This window comes from Ambystoma mexicanum, chromosome 6q (genome assembly GCF_040938575.1).
Source record: "Ambystoma mexicanum isolate Mex_15411 chromosome 6q, UKY_AmexF1_1, whole genome shotgun sequence".
Lineage (NCBI taxonomy): Eukaryota > Metazoa > Chordata > Amphibia > Caudata > Ambystomatidae > Ambystoma > Ambystoma mexicanum.
The window spans coordinates 1,253,231,880-1,253,254,303 of record NC_090937.1 but is presented as its reverse complement, the minus strand read 5'-3'; the positions used below and the strand labels follow the sequence as shown (position 1 = coordinate 1,253,254,303).

The 22,424-nt window shown below is 47.2% G+C and overlaps 1 protein-coding gene across 1 annotated transcript in view; it reads left to right on the top strand.

Moving 5' to 3' along the window:
* The window catches only part of RBPJ (recombination signal binding protein for immunoglobulin kappa J region), a 231,701-nt gene that overhangs the window by 144,357 nt on the left and 64,920 nt on the right, over positions 1-22,424 (top strand). Inside the window, exon 7 of the mRNA XM_069631847.1 lies at positions 4,739-4,851. Coding sequence (XP_069487948.1) covers positions 4,739-4,851 — 113 coding nt within the window. The remainder of the gene's footprint in view (positions 1-4,738; positions 4,852-22,424) is intronic.

Genomic DNA, 22,424 nt, shown 5'->3' with positions numbered 1-22,424 from the left:
CTCTGCCTTCCAAGCCAAAAGACTCGCCTTTTATTCAGTTCTCTCCCATTCATTCCAGCCTAGCTGTCACTCACCCAGCAGGGTGGCTGTCCTTGCCGGACAGTCAGCCAACCAATCATCAGAGTGCATTTGGATTTCCTAGGAGACTAAGCACAGGGAGTTTTGGGCACCTCCCTCCCTCACTTCCTGCCTACCCCAGATACCCTGGAGCTAGAGGTGAGCTTCACTCGTGAATCCCGCCAAAGGCAAAACTAACAATGGGACCAAACCTGGTTTGGCGCACAGAGTAAATCTCAAGGATGACCTTTCCACAAAGAACTGGTGAAAAGAAGACAGGGCCATTTTGACAGAAATGGCACCCTTGGGTACTTTATTGCAGCTGCGAACGCAGCCCGTGGTAAATGCACACCATGTTAGTTAGAACGAAACCACTGCCACCAGCCATTCACTGAGGAAAGGGTAACATAAAACATGTTACATGAGAAGCTAAATAAAGAGGATACTAGGTAACCCCTCCAGCACCCTATTGTAAGATAATACAAGATAGGCAGTTCAAGACTCCACTCTTAGTATAAGGCTGTACCACCTAAGTTCATGGTAGCGTAGACAGTTTCACTTTACTGCTCTTACAAACAGTAGTTTAACCAAGAGAAGGCGTTCAAACCTTTGGGGAATCTGAAAGACGTCCCTGTGCCACTGCACTGAAGGTGCTGTGACACAATGTAAAAGATGATGCCTATAGAGATTGTCCGACTCCACAACCAAAAAAGTGTACAAAATCACATGAAAATACACGAGTGGGGAAAAAGGCTCTCACCCTTTTCCAGGTAAAAAAAATCAAATCCTAACAATTCAGCAAAGTTGCTGGGGGTCTCTAAGGCGGAGGGAATTAGCACATTTCTGAGAATTCTCCCTAACAACCTTCACATCTACTTTCTATTAGACTGGCAAAACAGTTGCTTGTTTGTTTTAATATTTTAATGCGCCCCAGACCCGACAGTATCTGGGCGCAATAGGCATCAAGTAGGTTTTCAGCTTTGGTTACATTGCTGTACAGTCAAATATGCATATAATATATACAGGATATGTACAGGCAGGAAGTCATATGTAAACAATACAATATAGTCATACCTTATATTTGTATATCTTGTGTAAGTGTACTCAACAAAGAAATCGGCAAGGAGGGGGAGGAGAGGCAGGGTTGTGTGTGGCAAAGTGTTAGCAATTATTTTCCTTAATCCAGTGGATGAGGTTGGACCTGAAGTGTGGGCATGATTGATCTTCCCTCAGGGCTGGGAGGAGGATATTCCATTGTTGGGCGGCTTTAACCACAAAGCTGCTTCCTCCGGTTTTGACACATTTGAATCTAGGCACAGTTAAGGGGCTAGTTTGAGGTTCTAGTGGGGCGGTTGGAGGACACTCTTGAATCTGGCTATGAGCTATTGAGGGGCAGCGTTGTTGAGGCATTTGTGAGTGAGGCTGCTTTAAGAAATAGTTTGTCTTTTGTAGTAAGCCAGTTGATGGCTCTTATGTCGGAGATGTGGGCTTTTTGGGGATGCTCAATGCTGCTCTGAGAGCATTGTTTTGTAAAATCTGGATTTTGTTGATGTATTTGTTGCTCCCTAAATATATCACGTTGCAATAATCGTGTTTTGACAAAATGAGGGCTCTTGCCAGTGCTTTTACCATTGTCTCCGAGTGTCAATTTGTGCCTTTAAGTCAGTCAGTGCTGTTTGTCCCGTGTTGGGGTCTGAAACCGGACTGGCTGACTCCAAGATGTTTATGTTCTAGGTATTGTTGTATTTTAAGGTAAGCTACCTTGTCTAGGATTTTAAGAAGGAAGGGCACTGTGGCGGTGGGTCTGTAGTTGCTGGGTATGGCGGGGTCCAGTGTTTGCTTTTTCCGAGCCGGGGGAGCCTGAGAAACTTGGAACGAAAAACCGCAGCGTTTTCCAACACAACGTTGTATTTATGTTTGCGGTCGCTTCAAAAGCGACCGCAAACATAAATACAACGTTTTTAAAGCTGCGGTTTTATTTCTAAGTTTTCGGGGCTCCTCCAGCCCAGAAAACTTAGAAAAAAAAACGCAGCTAGTGCTTATTTTTTGTAAAAAAAATAAATAGCACTTACCGAGATTCAACTGCAGCTTTCCTGCTCTGGTCTCCGGTCCGCGTCCTCCGAGTCCCGGCACTAATGAAGGGAAAGCCACCCAGCGGTAGACTTTGTTTACTACAGCTGGCTGGCTTTTCCTTCATTAGTGCCGCAAAAGCAAAAGCCAGCACAGGAGGGCCTCCATTTCACAAAATGGCGGCGCCCCTGTGCTTGCTTTTTCGAATTTTGAGCTTGAATAGCTCAAAATTTTACATAGGAAGTTTTAAAACGGAGGATGCTAGTATTTTTTTTTTAATGTGGCCTATCTATTTTTGAAATAAAAATGTTTACTAGACCATCCCTTTAAGCCCTTTGTGGGTGAGCGATAGTGTCTTGAGAAGGACTCTGTCGCTGATTTTAAGCCAATGGTGGTCTTTCCTGATGTTGGAAATATGTTCTCTATGGGGAATGTCGAGGGCTGCTCTAAGAGCGTTGTTTTGAAGGATTTGCATTTTATATATGATGGTTTTCTTGGCTCCTGCATAGACGGCATTGCAATAGTCCAGCTTGGACATTACTAATGCGTTAGCTAGCGTGATGCAGTTCGTTTTGGAGAGGTAGGGTCTACAGGTCCTGATGAATTTACAGGTGTACGCTGTGGAGGATGCCAAGGTGTTAACTTGTTGTTTTTGAGAGGGTGGAATCGAGGTAAAAGCCTAGAGCTTTTACCTCATTTGCCATCTTGATTATGTTACCATCTATGTTGAAATTGCGATAGTTGGGGCAAACGGGGCCTTATAATGGCCTTACTGTGGCTCTGCCGGAAGAAAAGAGGTTAACCATTCTTTTAAGAATAGTGCATCACACATTCAAGATCAGTAAGAACTTTTGTAACTGTTCATGCTTAGAATTACAGTTACCAACCAACTCTTTTCTAGGAAGATGTCCCAATCCCTTGAAAGTCTTTCCCTTATTCTTGGTGCATGAGTGTTCTCAGTGGCAGAAGTGGGGTCACTAGGACTAGTGACCAACAGGCAGTGTCAATAGGTTCTTTAATAGCAAAGGTCAGAGTTCCTTAGGAAAACTGGGCAAACAGATGAGTACTTTACTTCTGACTTAGAAGAGGGTCCAGGGCCTTCACGGAACACACCCTAGCAGGATTCTAGCAGTGTGGTTGGGTGCAATGGTTGAGGGGCCTCCCCATTACAGAAAACAACCCACAGCTACACAGAAATCCTAACAGGCTTAAGTTAAGTACATACCCAAGCCGACACAGTACCTCAGCATTGAAGATTTTGCAGCAGGAGAACTTCAGGGTCTGCAGCCAAATACCCGGTCAGTGGAGTCCTTGTCGTGGAGACTAAAAACAAGACCTCAGAAGGGACTTTGCAGCATGGGTCGATGAAGAAGGCTCTAGGCAAGGTTTCCCTCGCGGCTGAATGTGGTTCTGCGGATTTGGCGCCTTTTCACGGAGCGCAGAAGAAGACAGAACATTGCAGTTGAATCCTCGTCGTTACAAAGGTCCAGCACTTGGGTAAGGGGACTTTCCAGACTGGATTTGTGTCTCTGGAGACCCACTAGGATGCCCACGAAGTTTCAGTGAGATTTGAAAATTGGAAGACTGTGCACTGCACGAGGGCTTGAGGTCCCAGGGTATTGGGGTATTGCAACAACTTAAGGTCACAGCAATGCGTGCGATGGCTCAAAATGCAGGTCTTCTTGAGTCTAGTGGGTCTCACCATGCTCTGGGTCGTCGTTTTCAGAGTCCCCAGGTCGATTGGAAGGAAGGGCTACAGCAGGCTCCAGTTACGCAGCAGGCTCTCTGGTCGCTGGAAATCCTTCCAGCCGTGTTTCCTTCATCTTGCTCTTCGGTTTCGGTTCTAGTGGTCGACTTTTTTTCAGCTTCCAGGTTTGCAGTATTGATCAGGAATTACAACACAACTTCTCCCCGCATTTTACAAGAATGGGCCGTCTGGTTGCCCAATCAGGACACCCAGCCCCCCACTGGGATTCGTCCCCATTCAAGCAAGGCGCAAGACTAAGGGCTGTGAAGTTTTGGACTCCTCCCTCGCTTCCTGTTCTCACAGACTGGAGCCTGGGCAGGGAGTTCCTGGGCCTGTTTATTTGTATACTTGTCACTGTGAATCTGTGTGACAACCTAACTGCTCACATTGATCCCTCTTGAGATGAGCCTGGCTGCTCAGTCACTCTACCAAATTGAGTAGTACATGTTTATACCAACGGTTGGGTTACCCATTGCCAAGAGGTCAAGGCTGCTGCAGTCCCCCACAGGGTACTGCAGACAACACCCTGATAGGTCTCGCACTTCAGTTTGAGATGGAAACCCATCCCCTCTTGACAGGGTCAGATGACTTGGGACTTGCTGCACTGGTGCCTGGGGAACAGTGCCGATGTTTTATGGGAACTAGGAGAGTTGATGGTTCTAGTATTTCTTTTAGTTTATGCATGCATGTTCTTTCTTTTTAGCTAGTATTGACCAATTTTTCAGCATGCCGTTGTTGCAAGAAACATTCCAAATATTTTATCATGCTGTGCTTGAAAGTTGCATTCCTAGTTCCTGCATAACAAAGTAGATTCATATTGCTAGCCTGAGACATTTTTGTAATGTTTTGTCTGGTTTTATATAGTGGATGATGAAGAATCTGAAGGAGAAGAATTCACTGTAAGAGATGGCTACATTCACTATGGACAAACCGTGAAACTTGTATGTTCTGTTACTGGCATGGCACTCCCACGTTTGGTAAAGTTCCGTTTTTGTTACATTTCTTTGATCACCCATCTGCCATTTCTTTTCAGTACTGTATATGTCTATACTGTTAAATTTGTACAAGTTAAAACTGCAATACTGTATTACATTTGAACATGGGATTCCAACAGGTTACCACTTCCCTTTGTAATTGCTTCTTGTTAGGTCAGAATTGATGTAACACTGTGTGAGACAACACAACACTTATCTGCTTGGTATCAGTAACCCACCTTTTGGTATAGGTCTGTACTGCACAAGTTGGTATTGTGACCAAGCAGCCAGGCCCCTCAAGAGGGCTAAATGTGAGCTGTAGCAATGGCATTTGCAAATGCAAGTAGCCAACTAACACTCGCACTCAAGGTTTCAGTTCGAAGTAGTTATTTAACATCCTTTTTTAAATAAGTGTTATTTAAAAAGGGCAAAATATGTAACAATCAAATACTTATCCAGAATCGGCATAAGTTAGTCGATATTGTTTAGAGATGCTTCTTACACACTTCCTACACCCGGAAGTGACTTAATTCACAAGGAAAGTAATGACATTTATATATCACTAGTTATAATTTGCAGATTCTGAGGTTGTAGAAAGGAAAGGTTAAAGGATGGGAAGAGGTTAATGGGAAGAGGTTAAACTGGTTCACAGGGCATGTGAGTAAACTTACATCTTCCAATAAAGTCTAGACAAGCCTTTCCCAACAGTGTCTAAAACCAGATACCACCTATGAGGGACAGAAATATCAAAGGCAATGGACTAGAAGAGTCTGCGGGGAGCCAGGACAGCCAAAATCAATTTGAGCACAGTCTATGGAGCTGAGGCACTTCTTAGATCATAAAAGTCTTGCAAAAAGTTAGTTTTGTAGAAATCATTTGTGGGGTCACATGCTCTTAAGCCAGTGAAAAGCAGAGTTGAAATCCACTCAAGTTAAGCCAATTCAAGTCTCAACTGAGAGGAGCACACCAAGTATACACTGAGGGAAGTACCCAAAGTCTAATCACTAGCTCTAGTTTGAAGGTCCAGCTGGATTCTGTCCTGTTGCAGCGATGCAGATCCTGGGTTCCTGAGCCCCAGTTGTGGGGGGAAAAGAAGGGCGTCTGGAGGACTCTTGCGGCATGGATTTTGAGATCGTCAGCCAATGGCTCTTTACGGATCAGCAGCGTTAAGCAAGATTGTGTGTAGTAACCCTGTGGGAGACTACACCCGCCTTGTCCTCTTGGCAATAGGTAACCCAACCTTTGGTCTAGACCTGTACTACACAAGTTGGTAGTGACTGAGCAGCCAGACTTATCTCAAGACGGGTCAATGTGAGCTGTAGGGTTATTACAGAGATTCTCAGTGACAAGTATTCAAATAAACACTTACACTCAAGGTTTCTTGATTAAACAATTATTAATTTAAGTCAGTTGAATAAGCCTTCTTTAGAAGGGTGCAAATATATGTAAAACAAAAAAAACTTCAAAATACACACTGTTTGAATAAATCAGTGGGTACCCATTTGGGATGACTACACCCTGAGGTGACCAATAACAAGGATACTGTGGATATTAATATATCACTGGTACATTTAAAGCAATGCCGAGGTTAGTGTCAAAAGGAAAAGATGAAGGAATAAAACAATGGTTAACAAATATTCTTAAGCAGGTAAATACTTTTTTGAACCCTCCAATTCAAAGTAAATTACCCTTTCCTGGGGGAAAGGTAAACCACAGAGTCAGAGGTAAGGAGAATCTTTCAGGAAGCCAGGACAGCCAATGTTAATTGAACAAACATCTAGGTGAGCTGAAGTACTTATTGCAGGTAGGTAAAGTCTAGCACAATGTTTTAGAAGTCTTTGTAAAGAAATGAAATCAGTGTAGGGCCACAAGCTGGGAGTCCTGTAAAGGGCAAAGCTGCAAGCAACTTTGCAAAGGCAACTAAGACAAGTCTCAACTGAGAACTAGCAAGGCTCCAAAATAAGAGTTTAGTCCCCTTAGTTTTTCAGTACCTTTGGTTAGAAGAAAGTGGATTCCAGCTGTCTTCTGTTCCTGTGTAGGTCCTCAGATCCTGTTCCTAGGCCTCAGTCATGGGGACAAGAGGGAGAATGTCTGGGGACTCCTGCGCTACGAATTGGAGGTTGGCGGCAGCAATGGGCAAACTTCAGATCAGCGGCACTTCGCTGTTTCAGCTTCTTGCGGCTCACAAAAAGCACCACTGCAGCTCTTGGATACCTTGATGGACTTTCCTCACATCTGGGGTCCAACACTGTTGATGTGGCTCAGGCTTGGTCAGTGTTAGGCAAAGTGTGAATGCAGTACCCTCTGGGAACACTACAAGCAACTCTACAGGTATAAGCAACCAAACCTTTGGTATAAGCTTGTACTACACAGTTTTGGTAGCGTGTTGAGCAGCCAGGCTGATCTCAAACGGGGAAATGTGAGCAGTAGTGGAGTTACACAAAGATTCACAGTTACAGGTATTCAAATAAACGTACGATTTTTTTGCATAAACAATAATTTTAGTGTATTAGTCGGTTATAACGCCTTCTTCAGAAGGGAGCAATATACTAGTAACACACAGGTACACTTCAATACTATATACTGAGTTTCTGGATCAGACAAGGCCCTTTTGGGATGTCCCACAGACACAACCTACACCCACAGGTGACTTCAATGACAAGGGAGCTGGGAACATTAATACCTTACTGTTGGAATACAGACTACTCAAAGTAAAAGGCAAAGGTTATTAGAACACAAGAATTTCCAAATATTCTATGCAGGGCAAATACTTTGATAGCAAGAGAAGTCATTCAATTCAATAGGCTAAGCCAAAGTCAATAGGCCAAAGTCTTTGTATAGGATGCAACACTTCAGGAGTCTGAGGAAAAAGCAGAATCGAATGTAGGGCCTCAAGCTGATTAGACTTGTGAATTGCAGAAGTTAAAAGCACTTGCGCAGTAAGAGGTAAGTTCTCTTAGGCTAGTTTACAGTACCCTAGTAAAGAAGAAAAAGATGCAGCTAAAGACTTCTGTTCCTGTACTGCTAGCCATTTGTACTTCTCCATCAGGGATGAAGGCTAAGGGGGCAGTGTTGACCCTTGCAGGTTTACCCTGGCATCTGGGATCTCCTTTTCGGATGGTCTACAGACCCACAGACAGCATTTACCAAATGTTCTCTGGAATGGGGGTTTCTGCTGACCTCCCTCTGGTTGGGCACCAGATGATTCACTTGACCTACCAGGTTGCCCATGGGATCTAACCTTTTGTGGTTTGCGGGCATCTTCTGGTTGGAATTAGAAATATCTTTATTCTCACCTTTGTGCTGCTTCCCCTCATCCTTTTTATGAGTGGCCCCAGAATCCTTATGAGTGACCATATGAGTCAGCTGCTCTTGCTAACTTTTTAGGATCAATCTCTTTAGAGTCAGCCAAGTGCTGTCTTGGGTCAGGAGAGCAGGCATCAAAAAATAGATTCTAACAAAAACTGATTTCTCAGTCCTTCAAAAGTGTTGACTCTGTAACCCTTAACCCAACCATCTAAGTTTTTCAAACATTCACACACCCAGGTAGCCCAAGGGGTACCATCAGTCTTATTGAGGGCCCTAAACCTCTTAAGGTACTGGGAAGGAGTTTTCCCAAATCTAGCTATTAAAGCTAGCTTCCCATTTTCATACTCCAATCTTTCAAGTTCCCCCACCTCCATTACAGCATCAGTTGCAACCTGGGGGAGCCTAGACAAAAGCCAAGGAATCAATTGATTCCTTGTGAAACCCTGAATCCCATAGTTATATTCAAAAGCACCCAACCAATCCAAAATATCAAGTTTCACCTCATACATACTCGCAGCTTCCTTAGGCATGCAAGGTCTCGTAGGACTGGAAGACCTAGAAGATTCTGCGATAGAAACATTTTCAAGAAACAATTTCTTCATTTTAAGAACATGTTGTAATTCCATTTCCCTTAGTTGAGATCATGTTTGCCTTCAACTTGAATTTGCAATTTTTTTTAACTATAACTCCAGTTTAATTTTGTCGAGACACATTCTGGACTCAGTACTAGACCTGGTAGGGTCCCTGTGGCTAAAGGTTAGCTAGAGATAGCTGGTGTGACAGGCCTACTACTCAGACTTCGATGATTCAACAATCTTTCAATCCATTTTTGTTTCCTTTAACAGGCAGATTCCTGAAGTTATCCATATCTGGCATGTTACAATTGCTTTTCTAGTGGTGCTTAGCCTTGTGAAGGTTTTTAGTTGAACAATGTAAAGCAAAACTTTAAATGTACCAACGCTACAATGTATCCTCACCGCCTGCCACCAGTGTTAGGCAAAGTTTGTATGCAGTACCCTTTAGGAACACTTCACACAACTGACTACAGGTGTAAGCAAACCAACCTTTGGTATTAAGTCTGTACTACAGTTATGTTAGTGTGTTGAGCAGCCAGGCTTATCTCAAGAGGGGAATGTGAGCAGTAATGATATTACACAGAGGTTACAATCACAGGTGTTCAAATAAACTCTTATACTCGAGGTTTCTTGGATAAATACTTAATAATTTATCAGTCAGTTATAAAACATTCATTAGCAGGAGGCAATTGTATAATAACACACAAATATACATCAATACTCTTCAAGAGGAGTAATGGGCAAAGGTTATCAGAACATAAAAGATTACAATTATTCTTAGACAGTGGAAATACTTTGAGTTCACCAGAAGAGTAAATTCAATAGGCTTGGCCAAAGTCAATGGGCTAAAGTCTTGGATATGTTAAAGCGGTTCTGGTAATTAAACGGAAAAGTCTCTGTACTAGTTCTTGGAAGTAGTTTGTAAAAAGAAGAATCATATGTTGGGTCACAAGCTGATTAGGCCTGTGAATTGTAAAAGTTTCAAGCACTTTCACTGTGAGAGGTAAATTCTGTCTTGTTTTATAGTACCTTACAATGAAGAAAAAGATGTAGCTGATGACTTCTGTTCCTGGCAGTTCCTGCAGATCTTGCTGTTCCTGGGCCTCAGTCGTCGGGACAAGAGGGAGGACGTCAGGACTCCTGTACTGCGACGATCAAAGGTTTGCAACTGGCAAACTTCAATTTCAGTGACTGTTTCACGTTTCAGCTACAGCATCGGTAACCACGCTGCTCCTGTCTGTCAAGATGGACTGTCCTTGCTTCTGAGGTCCTACACTCAGCTGAGGGGGGGATCGGGCTTGGTCGGTCCAACGTCAGTAGAGTCCGGAGGATCTACCAAACGCTTTAGGCCAGCTTACAAGTAATGCACACAATCTGGTGTCCCTCTCCCTGGCTCTACGGTTTCTTGCAGCACTCTGAGGAAATGCAATCAGCTCCGAGATGGGTGTCCAGGTGGCTTGCTTGGGAGTTGATTGGTCCTACCAACTCAAAGGGAGGAGAAGTCCTTTGCAGGGCTTCTGTCGATGTGAACTTGATGATTCGGACCTGCAACAGGGCTTCACCGGGCAAACCAACGGTCCAGGAGGTGCAGCAGCCGTCCTCTTCAAGCTCTTCTTCGGTTCCTTCGTCCATTGGTCGACTCTGCCTTCCAAGCCAAGAGACTCGACTTTTATTCAGTTCTCTCCCATTCATTCCAGCCTAGCTGCCACTCACCCAGCAGGGTGGCTTTTCTTGCTGGACAGTCAGCCAGCCAATCATTAGAGTGCATTTGGGGGTCCTAGGAGACGAAGCACAGGGAGTTTGGGGTTTCACTCCTGAAGCCAGCCAAAGGCGAATGAACAAAGAGACCAAACCTGGTTTGGCGCACAGTGAAAAATGCAAAGGACCTTTCTACAAAGAAATGGTGAAAAAAGACCACCAGGAACCGTTCTAACAAGGAAGGCTTAGGCGCCATCTTGAAAAACATGGTTCCCATGATTTAACGTTAGTGGATCTGCGAACATTTTGCGGTCGAGGTAAATCATGGTAGTCCATTGTAAAACCACTGCCACCAGCCGTTCTGAGGGGAAAGGGTAAAATTTGACAGTTAGATGAGTAACTAGACATGGGGAGATACTAAGTAACCCCTCCAGCACTCTATTGTAAAATGGGGTGTGCTGGGTCTACAATTTTACAGGACTAAGTGAAGTCCATTTCACTCCACTGCTCTAGGAAACAGTAGTTGATCCCAGAGAAGGTATTTAAACTTTGGGAAGCCTGGCAGACTTCCCTGTGCCACTGCACTGAAGGTGCTGTGTGACACCGATGTACAAGATGCCTATGGAGTTGGTTAGACTCCATAACCAAAAGAAACAGTGTATAAAATCACAGTAAAATACATGAGCGAGTGGGGAAAAAAGGGTCTCTCTCTCTCTCTCTCTCTCTCTCTCTCTCTCTCTCTCTCCAGATAAAGAAATCACGTCCTCAGAAATCCAGCAAAGTTGATCTAAGGTGGATGGAATTGGCACATTTTTGAGAATTCTCCGTAACAGTCAGTCCTGCTTCATGGGAGTCCGGAGGATCTTCCTGGAGCTCGGATACGACTTAAAAACAATGTTCTCGATTCTGCTGTTCCTCTCCCTGGCAATCTGTTCCTGCAGCAGCAGTGGAAGTACAGCCAGCTCTGAGAGGATGTCCAGACTTGTTTGCTTTGGGGTTGATTGGTCCCACCAACCCAAGGGGAGAAGTTGTCCGTTGCAGGGCTTCTCTAGTCGAGGAGAATTAGACGCTTCAGCAATGCAGCAGGGCTTCACCGGGCAAACCACCGGTCCAGGAGGGTGCAGCAAGTCTCTTCCTGGCTGCTCAGTCAGTCTACCAACTTGTGTAGTACATGCTTATACCAAAGGCTGGGTTAACTATTACCAAGAGGACAAGGCTGGTGTGGTCTCCCACAGGGTACTGCATACAATCTTGCCTAACACTGTGAGTGGGAAACTTTTCCCACACTCACAGAATCTTTTACTCTTTTTATGAGTCATTTCTAAAACTCCCAAATGACTATCAACTTTGATTACATTTTGGGAATAAGAGCCTATTGTTGCTGGGTTGACCTAGGGGCTTCCCTTTTAACTTTCTCTGGCTAACCTTGAGAGGACTACAGTTGCCGAAGGTAGGAAGTTATCTTTGGATCCCTTGTACTTGTTCTTTAATGAAACCAGCACACCCCATATTATGAGGAGTGCTAGGGAGAGGGAATGTATCCACTTTCCCACTAAAACTGTAACAATTCTGTTACAGGGACAAGCTTACCTTTTAATGGCTGGTGGCAGTGATGCATATCTTTTTATTAATTTGCTGCACCTTTACTGTGGGCTTTGTGCACAGCCCTGGTAAAGGCACCCATGGGTGCTCATTTTACCAAAATGTCCCTGGTCTTGTTTTTTTCACCATTTTAGTGTTCCTTGTCCTTTCTTGATCCACATCCAGGGTGGGAAATGTATTTGTTTTATTTTTATCTAAGGCTCCAGTCTCTGAAGGCAGGAAGTGAGGGAGGAGTCCAGAACTCCACAGCCCTTTGTCTTCCTCCTTGCCTGAGTGGGGACAGACCGCCCCTTGTTGTAAAATGCAGGGAAAGAATGCAGAAGTTCTCCAGCATGGGGTCTGGCATGGATTCACATGCTCATGAATATTCACTGTCAGGCTGGGAATCCTCGGTAAAGAAAAAATCAGTGTCACTTCTGCATGGGCTTTCTCCTAACCGATCACTGGTCTCTGGGTCATACTGCCCCCAGCCAATGACTGCCCTCTACCCAAGCCCCTCCTCTGGCAGCTATCTTCAGATTTTTACTGCACGTTCAAGTGTTGGGAGTCCTCGTGCTATAGCTGTCAAGCTTTTACTGCGTTTTGCGATTTTTCTAAGAGTATCAAGCTCCACCGATCTTCCGATTAACATGGACCTGTTTTCAGATTCTTCAGTGCCCTTCAAGGGTGGATTTTTGTCTAATTTCTTCTTGGAGGATTCCAGAAGCTTCTTCGAGGCCTACACCGCGTGGCTATGGCGGCGAAGGACTCTGCGCCTCACAAGGTTTGCCCTGGCTGCAACCTACGGAACGTCTTTTCGGACGATGGACATTCCCTGTGCCTCTACTGCCTGCATTTGGACCAGACTCATATAGAAGCAGACTGCGTGGCTTGTTGGGAGATGGTGCAGCGCATGCGGGCCGACCGACGCAAGCGCCTCAACGACTGTCTGCAGGCCAAGGCCTCAGCTCTAGGCGAGTCCCGGAAGCATGCCTCCCCTGAAGAAAAAAGTGGAGCGGTCTTCTCAGAACTTTGAGGGCGCCCCTCACGCAGGGGCCCAACATAAGGCTAAGCACCTCAAGTCCACTGCCTCCGTTGCGATGGGCTCCTCGACGGCCAGGGCGAGTCCAGCATCTCCAGGACCTTCGACCACGAGCTCAGGTTCTTCAAAGAGGCAGTCTGACCATCCGGCCAAGCTTTTGGAGAAGACCCAAGCTGGACTGACTGAGAAGGCCAAGGGGAAGTGGGGGTCACGACCCTCCCCTTGACGGCCCAGGTGCATCAGGCAAAGACCCAAACGTCCATCGAAGTAGTAGCGGCTATCCTCGCAAAGGCCGCTGGGGCACATTTGCAGGGCATGGCCCCTAAGGTGAGGGGGGGGTATCCCTGCCTGCCAGGAGGGAGTCCTCTTTCCAGCCCATCAAAAAGACTCTGGAGAAGGTGATGTCCATCATTTCACCCAAAGTATCCCCTGGTCGCAGAGAAGGGGGCTCGGTAGACCTCAGGGCACGAACATGTCCTCAGAGGAAGAGCAGCCTCCCGGTCCTCCAGGGCCTCAGAGCTGTTCCAGCTCATTCCAGAGGAGAAGAGGTATTCCTTTACCAGCACCGGGAGGCAGACTTTGCGGGTTGAGGCGTTGGCGATTCTATAGGAAGGCGAGGTGGCTTCGGACCACGCCATTACAGTGGCCACGAACATTGCCGACACGGGATTCAGCCAATTGGTCAACAGTGTTTGCCTCAGTCTGCGAGGCTGGCTGAGGGCCACGAATTTCTGCCAGGATGTTCAGTCGAAGGTGTTGGACATGCCTTTATACGGGGAACTTTTTTTTTTTGGAAAGACTGTGGACGAGTCTCTCCAGGCCATCAAAGCGGACACTGAGACGGCTTGTGCCCATGGCACACTTCAGCAACGGCGGCTGTCCTCCCGGACTTCTGGGGGGAAAAAATCCCAAAGGTGCTCAAAGATTCGGAGGAGGTGTCTCGTCCTATCGCCAGGCCCCACCCCCTGCTCATCGGCCCAGGAGACCTACAGGGGCAGCGCCAAGTCTGGAGGTGGACGTCGTCATTGTTAGGCAGAGTTTGTATGCAGTACCCTTTGGGACCACTGCGCACAACTGACTACAGGTGTAAGCAAAACCAACCTTTGGTATAAGTCTGTACTACAGTTTTTGGTAGCAGAGTTGAGCAGCCAGGCTTATCTCAAGACGGAATGTGTGCTGTAATGTTAGACAGAGGTCTACAATCACAGTTGTTCAAATAAACTCTTACACTCAAGTTTTTTTTGTTAAATACTTAATTTAACTGTCAGTTATAAAATATTCAAAAGGAGGCAATATAATCACACACAAATATACTTGTACTGTACACTCTAAGTTGCTGAGGCAGTCAGAATACTTGGAAGGAGCAGCAAAAAGGCATAGGTTATCAGAACATAGAAAGAATACAATTATTTCTTAGGCAGTGCAGATATTTTGAGTTCACCAGAAGATACAATTCAATAGGCTAGACCAAACGGAAAAGTGTCTGCAAAATTTCTCAGGAATAGTTTGTAATATATTGGGTCACAAGCTGATTAGGCCTGTGAGTTGGGGGAAGTTTCAAGCACTTCCATCGCGAGAGGTAAGTACTCTGTCTGGTGTTACAGTACCTTTTACAAGTGAAGAAAAAGATGCAGCTGGTGACCTCTGTTCCTGGCAGTTCCTGCAGATCTCGCTGTTCCTGGGCCTCAGTTGGGGGGACAAGAGGGAGGACGTCTGGGGACTCCTGCACTGGGACTGGTCAAAAAGCTGGCAACTGGCAAATCTTCAATTCCGGTAGCTGTAGTCAAGCACACAAGCTGGTGTCCCTCTCCCTGGTCATTCAGTTTCCTGGAGCACTCTGAGGAAAATACAACCAGCTCTGAGAATGGTATCCAGGTGGCTTAGTGTCGAGTTGATTGTTCCCACCAACTCAAAGGGAGAAGTCGTCCTTGCAGGGCTTCTCTGTCGAGATGAACGTAACGATTCATACCTGCAGCAGGGCTTCACTGGGCAAACCAACGGTCCAGGAGTTGCAGCAGCTGTCCTCTTCAAGCTCGCCTTCGGTTCTTTCGTTCCAGTGGTAGACTCTGCCTTCCAAGCCAAGAGACTCTCTCCTTTTATTCAGTTCTCTCCTATTCATTCCAGCGTAGCTGTCACTCACCCAGCAGGGAGTTTTGGGCACCTCCCTCACTTCCTGCCCACCTCAGACACTCGGGCGCCAGAGGCGGTCTGCACTCCTGATGCCCGCCAAAGGTGAATGAACAAAGGAACCAACTCTGGTTTGGCGCACAGAGCAAAACTCTGAAAGGACCTTTCCACAAAGAAATGGTGAAAAAAGACTGGGACCTGTTTTTGCAGGGGGCTCAGACGCCATCTTGAAAAACATGGCTCCCACGATTTAACGCTACCGGTGTTCGCGGTCAGGAAAAATCGTTAGTTTGTTGTAAAACCACTGCCACCAGCCATTTCGAGAGGAAAGGGTAGCATTTCACTGCTACATGAGTATCTAGACACAGAGGATACCAAGCAACCCCTCCAGCACTCTATTGTAAAATAGGGTGTGCTGGGTCTTGGAATTTAAAAAGACTAGTAAAGTCAATTTCACTTTGCCTACTCTGGGAAACCGTAGTTTATCTCAGAGAAGGTATTAAACCTTGGGGACGCCTGAAAACTGAGGGTGCTGCGTGACACAAATGAAAAGGTGATGCCTATGAAGTTGTCTAAAACTCCATAACCAAAGAAAACACAAGTAAAACACATTTCAAAACACATGAGAGATTGGGGAAAAAGGGTCCCACACTCCCCAGGACACAACCTAGAGTACCAACGGAAGGGTCCAAGGATACCACCATTGGCCCATCAGGAAAAACACGTCCCTCAGCTGCTGCTGGAGGTACGGGCCATGTTAAAAAAAAGGGGGGCGATCGAGCTTGTCCCGAAGAGGCTCCAGGGCTCAGGAGTGTACTCTCGTTACTTCCTCATCAGAAAGACCACCGGCGGTTGTAGGCCCATTCTGGACCTCTGCCGTCTGAACAAGTACATCAAGTCCCAAAAGTTTCGGATGTTGACCCTTCGGCACGTGCTAGGACAACTAGAAGAGTGGGATTTTCGGGGTGGCGCTGTGGAGCAGCCCAAGATGGCTGCCTAGCTTTACAGCGCCGTGCGGCCTCGGCGTTCATCTGCTCACATCTGCGGTTCCCGACATTGTGAAGGACTATCGGCTGGCCGTGCTGTTTCCGCCACTGCACTGGACATTTTGTGCGATTTTGGACTCGGTCCACCCGGGACCCGGCTGGCACCTCTGTCAGATTTGGGCCTAGCATTCCACCCGGCCCCGGCGGTTGCCTAACATCCGGCCCTCCCGCCTGGCCTGCCTGACTCCCGGGTCTCTCCCCCCCCCCCCCCCCACCTCCCCCGCTCCTGTTTCCCGCCGCTCTGTGAAGTTGTGGCGGCTGCCTGGGAGTCCCGCTGCGGACGCCGCCACACTGTGAATGCTATCTGTTGCGTCAGCGATCATCGCGGCCTCCCCCGGCACCGACAATACGGAAGATTTATTCACACCACTGCCGCGGCGTACCAGGTGCGCGGGGGCTGGAGCATGTGGGCGCGAGGCCTCTGCCTACTGTGTGCGACTTTGCGGGCCCTGCTGGGCGCCAGAACTGTCATAAGGAAGCATCCCTCACCATACTATCTGCCCACTTTCCCGCTGGCATTGCCGCCGCCTCAGCTTGCGCCCTCCTGAGACAGATCCCGCTGGGCCCCCCGTGCAACCTGAACACATGTGGAGGCTGCGAACGCCCGCCATCACAGCTTTGCTGCTCCGCCGGTGACTCTCTGCTATCTGCGGTGGCCCCCCAACTGCCCCCAACCGTCTACCTGTCGGCCCCTGCCTTCCCTAGTTCTTCATCCTACTCATAAGTGGGCCCTCACTGCAACCGGGTTCACTATGAGGATGATCCTCGGGGTCATCGTCGACTCAACACTCCTTCTCTCCTCACATATCCGACGTCTCTAAGAAGTCACACTACCAGCTACACCTCCTCAGAGGTATCCTTCCTTTCCTCTCCTTCCCCCAGAAGCTCACTTGTCTCTAGAGCCCCGGTTCTCTCAAAGCTGGACTACTGTAACAGCCTCTATCTAAATCTGCCCGCCTCTACTCTCCGCCCTTTGCAACTCATCCAGAACAGGACTGCAAGACTTGTTCTTGGCCTCAAGCCCAGGGACAGTATCTCTCCAGGACTGAAATCACTACACTGGCTCCCAGTGACTGCGAGGATCAAGTTCAAAACCCTCTGCATTGTCCACAAGGCCGTCTGGGGCCAAAATACCTTCAACTCTCTCTTCCTAAATATCTCCCTTCTCGAGCTCTTCGCTGATCCGCCTCCACCTCCCTCAGGGTCAGCCGCTTCTCCAAACAACGAGTTGGGGGCAGATCTCTCTCCGCTGCATGGGCCTCCCTCTGGAACAGCCTTCCTGCCTCCCTGAAACTTGAGGCGAACCATCTCCGGTTCCGGAAGCACCTCAAAACCTTCCTCTTTGCCTATGCTTTCTCTCCCCCCTCCCCTGCTAATACTATTGAAACTGCACTGAATCTGCAACTGGGCCACTCACCGTTCTTGGTCCTTGGCCCAGCCACACTCCCCTGCACTGCCTCCCTGGCAACCCCTGCACTGCGGGACTGTCTGTATCTCTACAGCCCCCCCTCTCCAGCACTTGTCTGCACTTACCTCGCACTTGCCACCAGCTGGCCCTTGTTGTTTATCCTGTATGCTAATAACCCTGTACTGCACTTTCCCTTCTCCCTTTCCCCCATGCAGTTTTCCCTTCATCTCTACCCTTGCGTGATCTGAATGACACCTGGCCTAGTAGGATCATTGTCTCTCCCCTTGTACCCCCCCCGCCTCGTCGCGCCTTGAAACACTTGTGTATAGGCGCGTTACAAATGCCATATCATATCACTACAGTGACAATGCCTAGCAGACACAAGGCGGGGGCCCAGGGAGGTGCAATGGACAAGTACGCTAAAGCGGTCCCTCGAGATGAGCCAGCCAGCACATCATCGCCCCAGGACGAGCCAGACTTCACCCTGCACCAAGTGGTCGGAGCACCTGACCTCACCCTACTAATGGAATCTATGGCTAAAAACTTCGCCTCCTTCCATGAAAAACTAGACGACATCAATGCTAATGTCGCTTCGCTAAAGGCTTGAGTAGACCAGGCGGAATCGAGGATCACCAAGGCTGAAAATAGAATCTCGGTGAACGAAGATGGTATTCACGCGCTCCAAGACACTGTGGCCTCCCTAACGCGTGACATGAAAAGTGTTGAGACGAAATGTGACGATTTGGAATCGCGCTCTCATAGGAACAACCTGCGCATCATCAGGGTCCCCGAGAATGCCCTCAAGGGGCGGATGGAAAACGCAGTGGAGAAACTCCCCAAAGACCTGCTGGATGACCCTGCCCTCTCACCTTATTTCACAGTTGAGCAGGCTCATCGGGCCCTATCACTGCGCCCCAGACCCGGCGACATCCCCAGACCCATTATCGCCAAGATACTCCACTACCGCGACAGAGATCCTTTGCCTGTCGCGGGGAAAGGGAGACCTGTGATTTGAGGCCCAAACCGTTAGAATCTTCCCGGACTTCTCGCTGGCGGTGCAGCAGGAGAGGCGCCAATTCTTAGGAGTCAAGAAGCTGCTCAGGGAGCGCAACGTCCCCTACGCCATCCTGTTTCCGGCACGCCTCAAGATTACTCATGATGGTAATATCTTCTTCTTCACTGTCCCTGACGAAGCGGTGTCATCGAGTTACATATACCTCTTCCTGGGCCGCGAGGCGACCACGCGCCATAGACTGCACAGCCCACGATGTTATAAAACGTCCACAGATCCATGCCTTATGATGTGTTGATGGCAACCTCACCGTGTCCACTCAGCAACTACGGCCTCTTGTCATGTGTATGCGGGCCACAGGCTAGCTCCTAAACTGCTTACTTTGCCTTCTCCCCCACTTGGTTCTCTGAGCTATCACTGTGTCCTACTCCCTCCTATGATGTCAACCGACCAGAGGGTACTCTGTCTCAGAGGCTGTCTGTGATACCCGTTTACCGCAGCAACACATTGCATTTGCTGCCCCACACCAAGCCACAGATGCCGGCCGCACGGCATCCGCGCCCCCGTTGCTGTTGCAATGTTGCTTTCAATTTTATTTTGTTTCTTTTAATGACTGGCCCCTGTTGGGCTGTGATGTGGCCCTATCCACGTTGGATCTGGTCCTCTGACCTTTGGTTTCCGGTTGGAGCAGGCCCAAAGGGCATCATGTGTGTTTTGGGGTGGGAGGTCTGCACTGCATGTTGGGGTTATGGGTGGTGAAGTTGGGGTTGGGGTTGAGTTAAGTTAAAAACATGGCTGACACTAGCCTTGTCCTCTTGGCAATAGTTATACTAACCTTTGATATATATACCTTTTGGTATATATCTTGATTAAACACTTATTTATTCATTTCAGTCAATTGAATAAGCCTTCTTTAGAAGGAAGCAAGGATATGTAACACAAAAATATACTTCGAAATACACACTGTTTCTTTTAATCAGTAGATACACATTTGTGATGACGCACAGACACTTCCTACACCCTGAGGTGACTTAAATAACTAGGACAGTGGTCATTGATATCACTGGCACTCTTAGAGCAATTCTCAGATTAGTGTCAAAATGAAAATGAGGAGGGAATAAAACAATGGTTAACACATATTCTTAAGCAGGGATTTACTTTTGAACCCCAAATGAAAAGTAAATGAACCCTTTCCCAGCTACACAAGTTATAGAATGTGTGACTTTTGTTGAGGTATAGTTAAAACACAAAGTTAGAGGATAGTCTTTCAGGGAACCAGTGCTGCGGAGAATTCTCAGAAATGTACACATTCCCTCCACCTTAGAGACCCCCTAGCAACCTTGCTGGATTTTGAGGACTTGATTTTCTACCCTGGAAAGAGCGTGACCCTTTTTCCCACTCATATATTTTACTGTGAATTTTACCTGTGTTTCTTTTGGTTGTGGAGTCTGACATACTCCAGAGGCATCATCTTTTACATTGTCACACAGCACCTTCAGTGCAGTGACGCATGGAAGTCTTCCAGATTTTCCAAAGGTTTAACTACCGTCTCTGGGATAAACTACTGTTTCCCAGAGCAGTAAAGTGAAATTGACTTTACTTATCATTGTAACTTTTAGAGCCAGCACAAACTATCTTTCAATAGAGTGCTGGAGGGGTTACCTAGTATCCCCTTTGTCTAGCTTCTCATGTAACATTTTTTTATGTTAACCTTTTCTTATTGAATGGCTGGTGGCAGTGGTTTAGTTTGAACTACCATGGTGTTCATTTACCGCGGGCTGCGTTCATGCTGTAAAGCAACCACAAGTGACCATCTTTATCAAAATGGCTCCCGGTCTTTTTTTCACAATTTCTTTGTGAAAAGGTCTTCTGGATATATATTCTGCATGCCAAACCAGCTTTCGCCTCTGTTAATTTTGCCTTTGGCTTGCTACACGAGTGAAACCTGCCTCTGGCTCCAGAGTGTTTGGGGTACGGCAGGAAGTGAGGGAGATGCCCGAAACTCCCTGTGCTTAGTCTCCTAGGAGACCCAAATGCACTCTGTGGTGATTGGCCGGCTGACTGTCCAACAAGGACAGCCACCCTGCTGGAAGACACCGCTAAGCTGGAATGAATGGGAGAGAACTGAATAAAAGTCGACCACTGGACGAAGCAACCGAAGAGCTTGGAGAGGGCACCTGCTGCAACTCCTGGACCGTTGGTTTTCACGGTGAAGCCCTGCTTTTAGGCATAATTGCATGCAGTACCCTCTGGGACCAACACACACAATTAGGACTACAGGTGTAAGCCAAACCAACCTTTGATGGAAGTCTGTACCACACAGTTGTTGGTAGCGAGCTGAGCAGCCAGGCTTATCTCAAGAGTGAATGTGAGCAGTACAAGTCATTGCTCAGAGGACTTTCAATCACAGTGGTTCAAGTAGGCACTTATACTCAAGGAGGCAACTTAATATTATATACCAATACACTTCAATCCAAAACTCTACACTTTTAAGACAGTTTGAGCTCCCCCTGAAATAGGAGCCAAATGGCAGTTGAATTATTAAAAGTGACCAAAAAGGCACAAGGTAAGTAGAATAGACCACATATACTTGTTAGACAGTAGAAATAGTTTGTTCACCAGAAGAGTTCAATTCAAGTCAATAGGCCTACGCCAAAGTCAATGGGCAAGTGTTCTGGATAGGAAAGAGCAGTTCCGGTATCAAACGGTAAAGTTTTTGCAAACGTTCTCAGAAGTAGTTTAGGCGAAAAATAATCATTTGTTGGGTCACAAGCTGATTAGGCCTGCAAGTTGGGAAAGTTTCACAAACTTTCAGCGCGAGAGTGGCGTCCTCTCAATCGCGTTGGCACAGTACCTTAGTATGAAGAAACAAATGCAGCTGAAGTCGTTGGTTCCTGGCAGTTCCTGCAGAGCTCATTGTTCCTGAGCCTCAGTCGTGGGGACAAGAGGGAGGACGTCGGACTCCTGCATGGGATCGTCGGAAACCACAAGCAAAAAGGAGTCACTTCAGTTCGAGTAGCTGTTCTTCAAGCGCACAAGCTGGGTTCCTTCCTGCTTCGACAATGGTATCGAGGTGGCTTACAAGTTGTTTGGTTCTACCAACTCAAAGGAAGAAGTTGTCCTTGAAGGGGCTTCTCTGTTGAGATGAACTTGGCAATTCGGACCTACAGCAGGGCTTCACTGGGCAAATGAATGGTCCAGGAGTTGCAGCAGCCGTCCTCTTCCAGCTCGTCTTCGGTTCTTTCGTTCCAGTGGTCGACTCTGCTTGCCAGTCCTAGAGACTCGCCTTTTAAACAGTACTCTCCCTTTCATTCCAACCTAGCTGTCACTCACCCAGCAGGGTGGCTGTCCTTACAGGACAGTCAGCCAGCCAATCACGCCAGAGTGCATTTGGGTCTCCTAGGAGACTAAGCACAGGGAGTTTCGGGCACTTCCTGCCCACCCCAGACACTCAGATGCCAGACGTGGTCTTCGGTCCTGAAGCCTGCCAAAGGCATATACGAAGAAAGGGACCAAACCTGGTTTGGCGTGCAGAGACAAACACTAGAAGGACCTTTCCAAAATGAAATGGTGAAAAAAGAAGACTGGGACTTGTTTTAAACAAAGGGGCTTAAGGTGCCATCGTGAAAAACATGGCTCCTGTGACTTTTTATCTACCGGTGTTCGCAGTCGGGGAAAAATCATGGTAGTTCATTGTAAAACCACTCCCACCAGCCTTTTCAATAGTAAAGGGTAGCATTTGACTGCTACATGAGAATTTAGACAGAGGGGATACTAT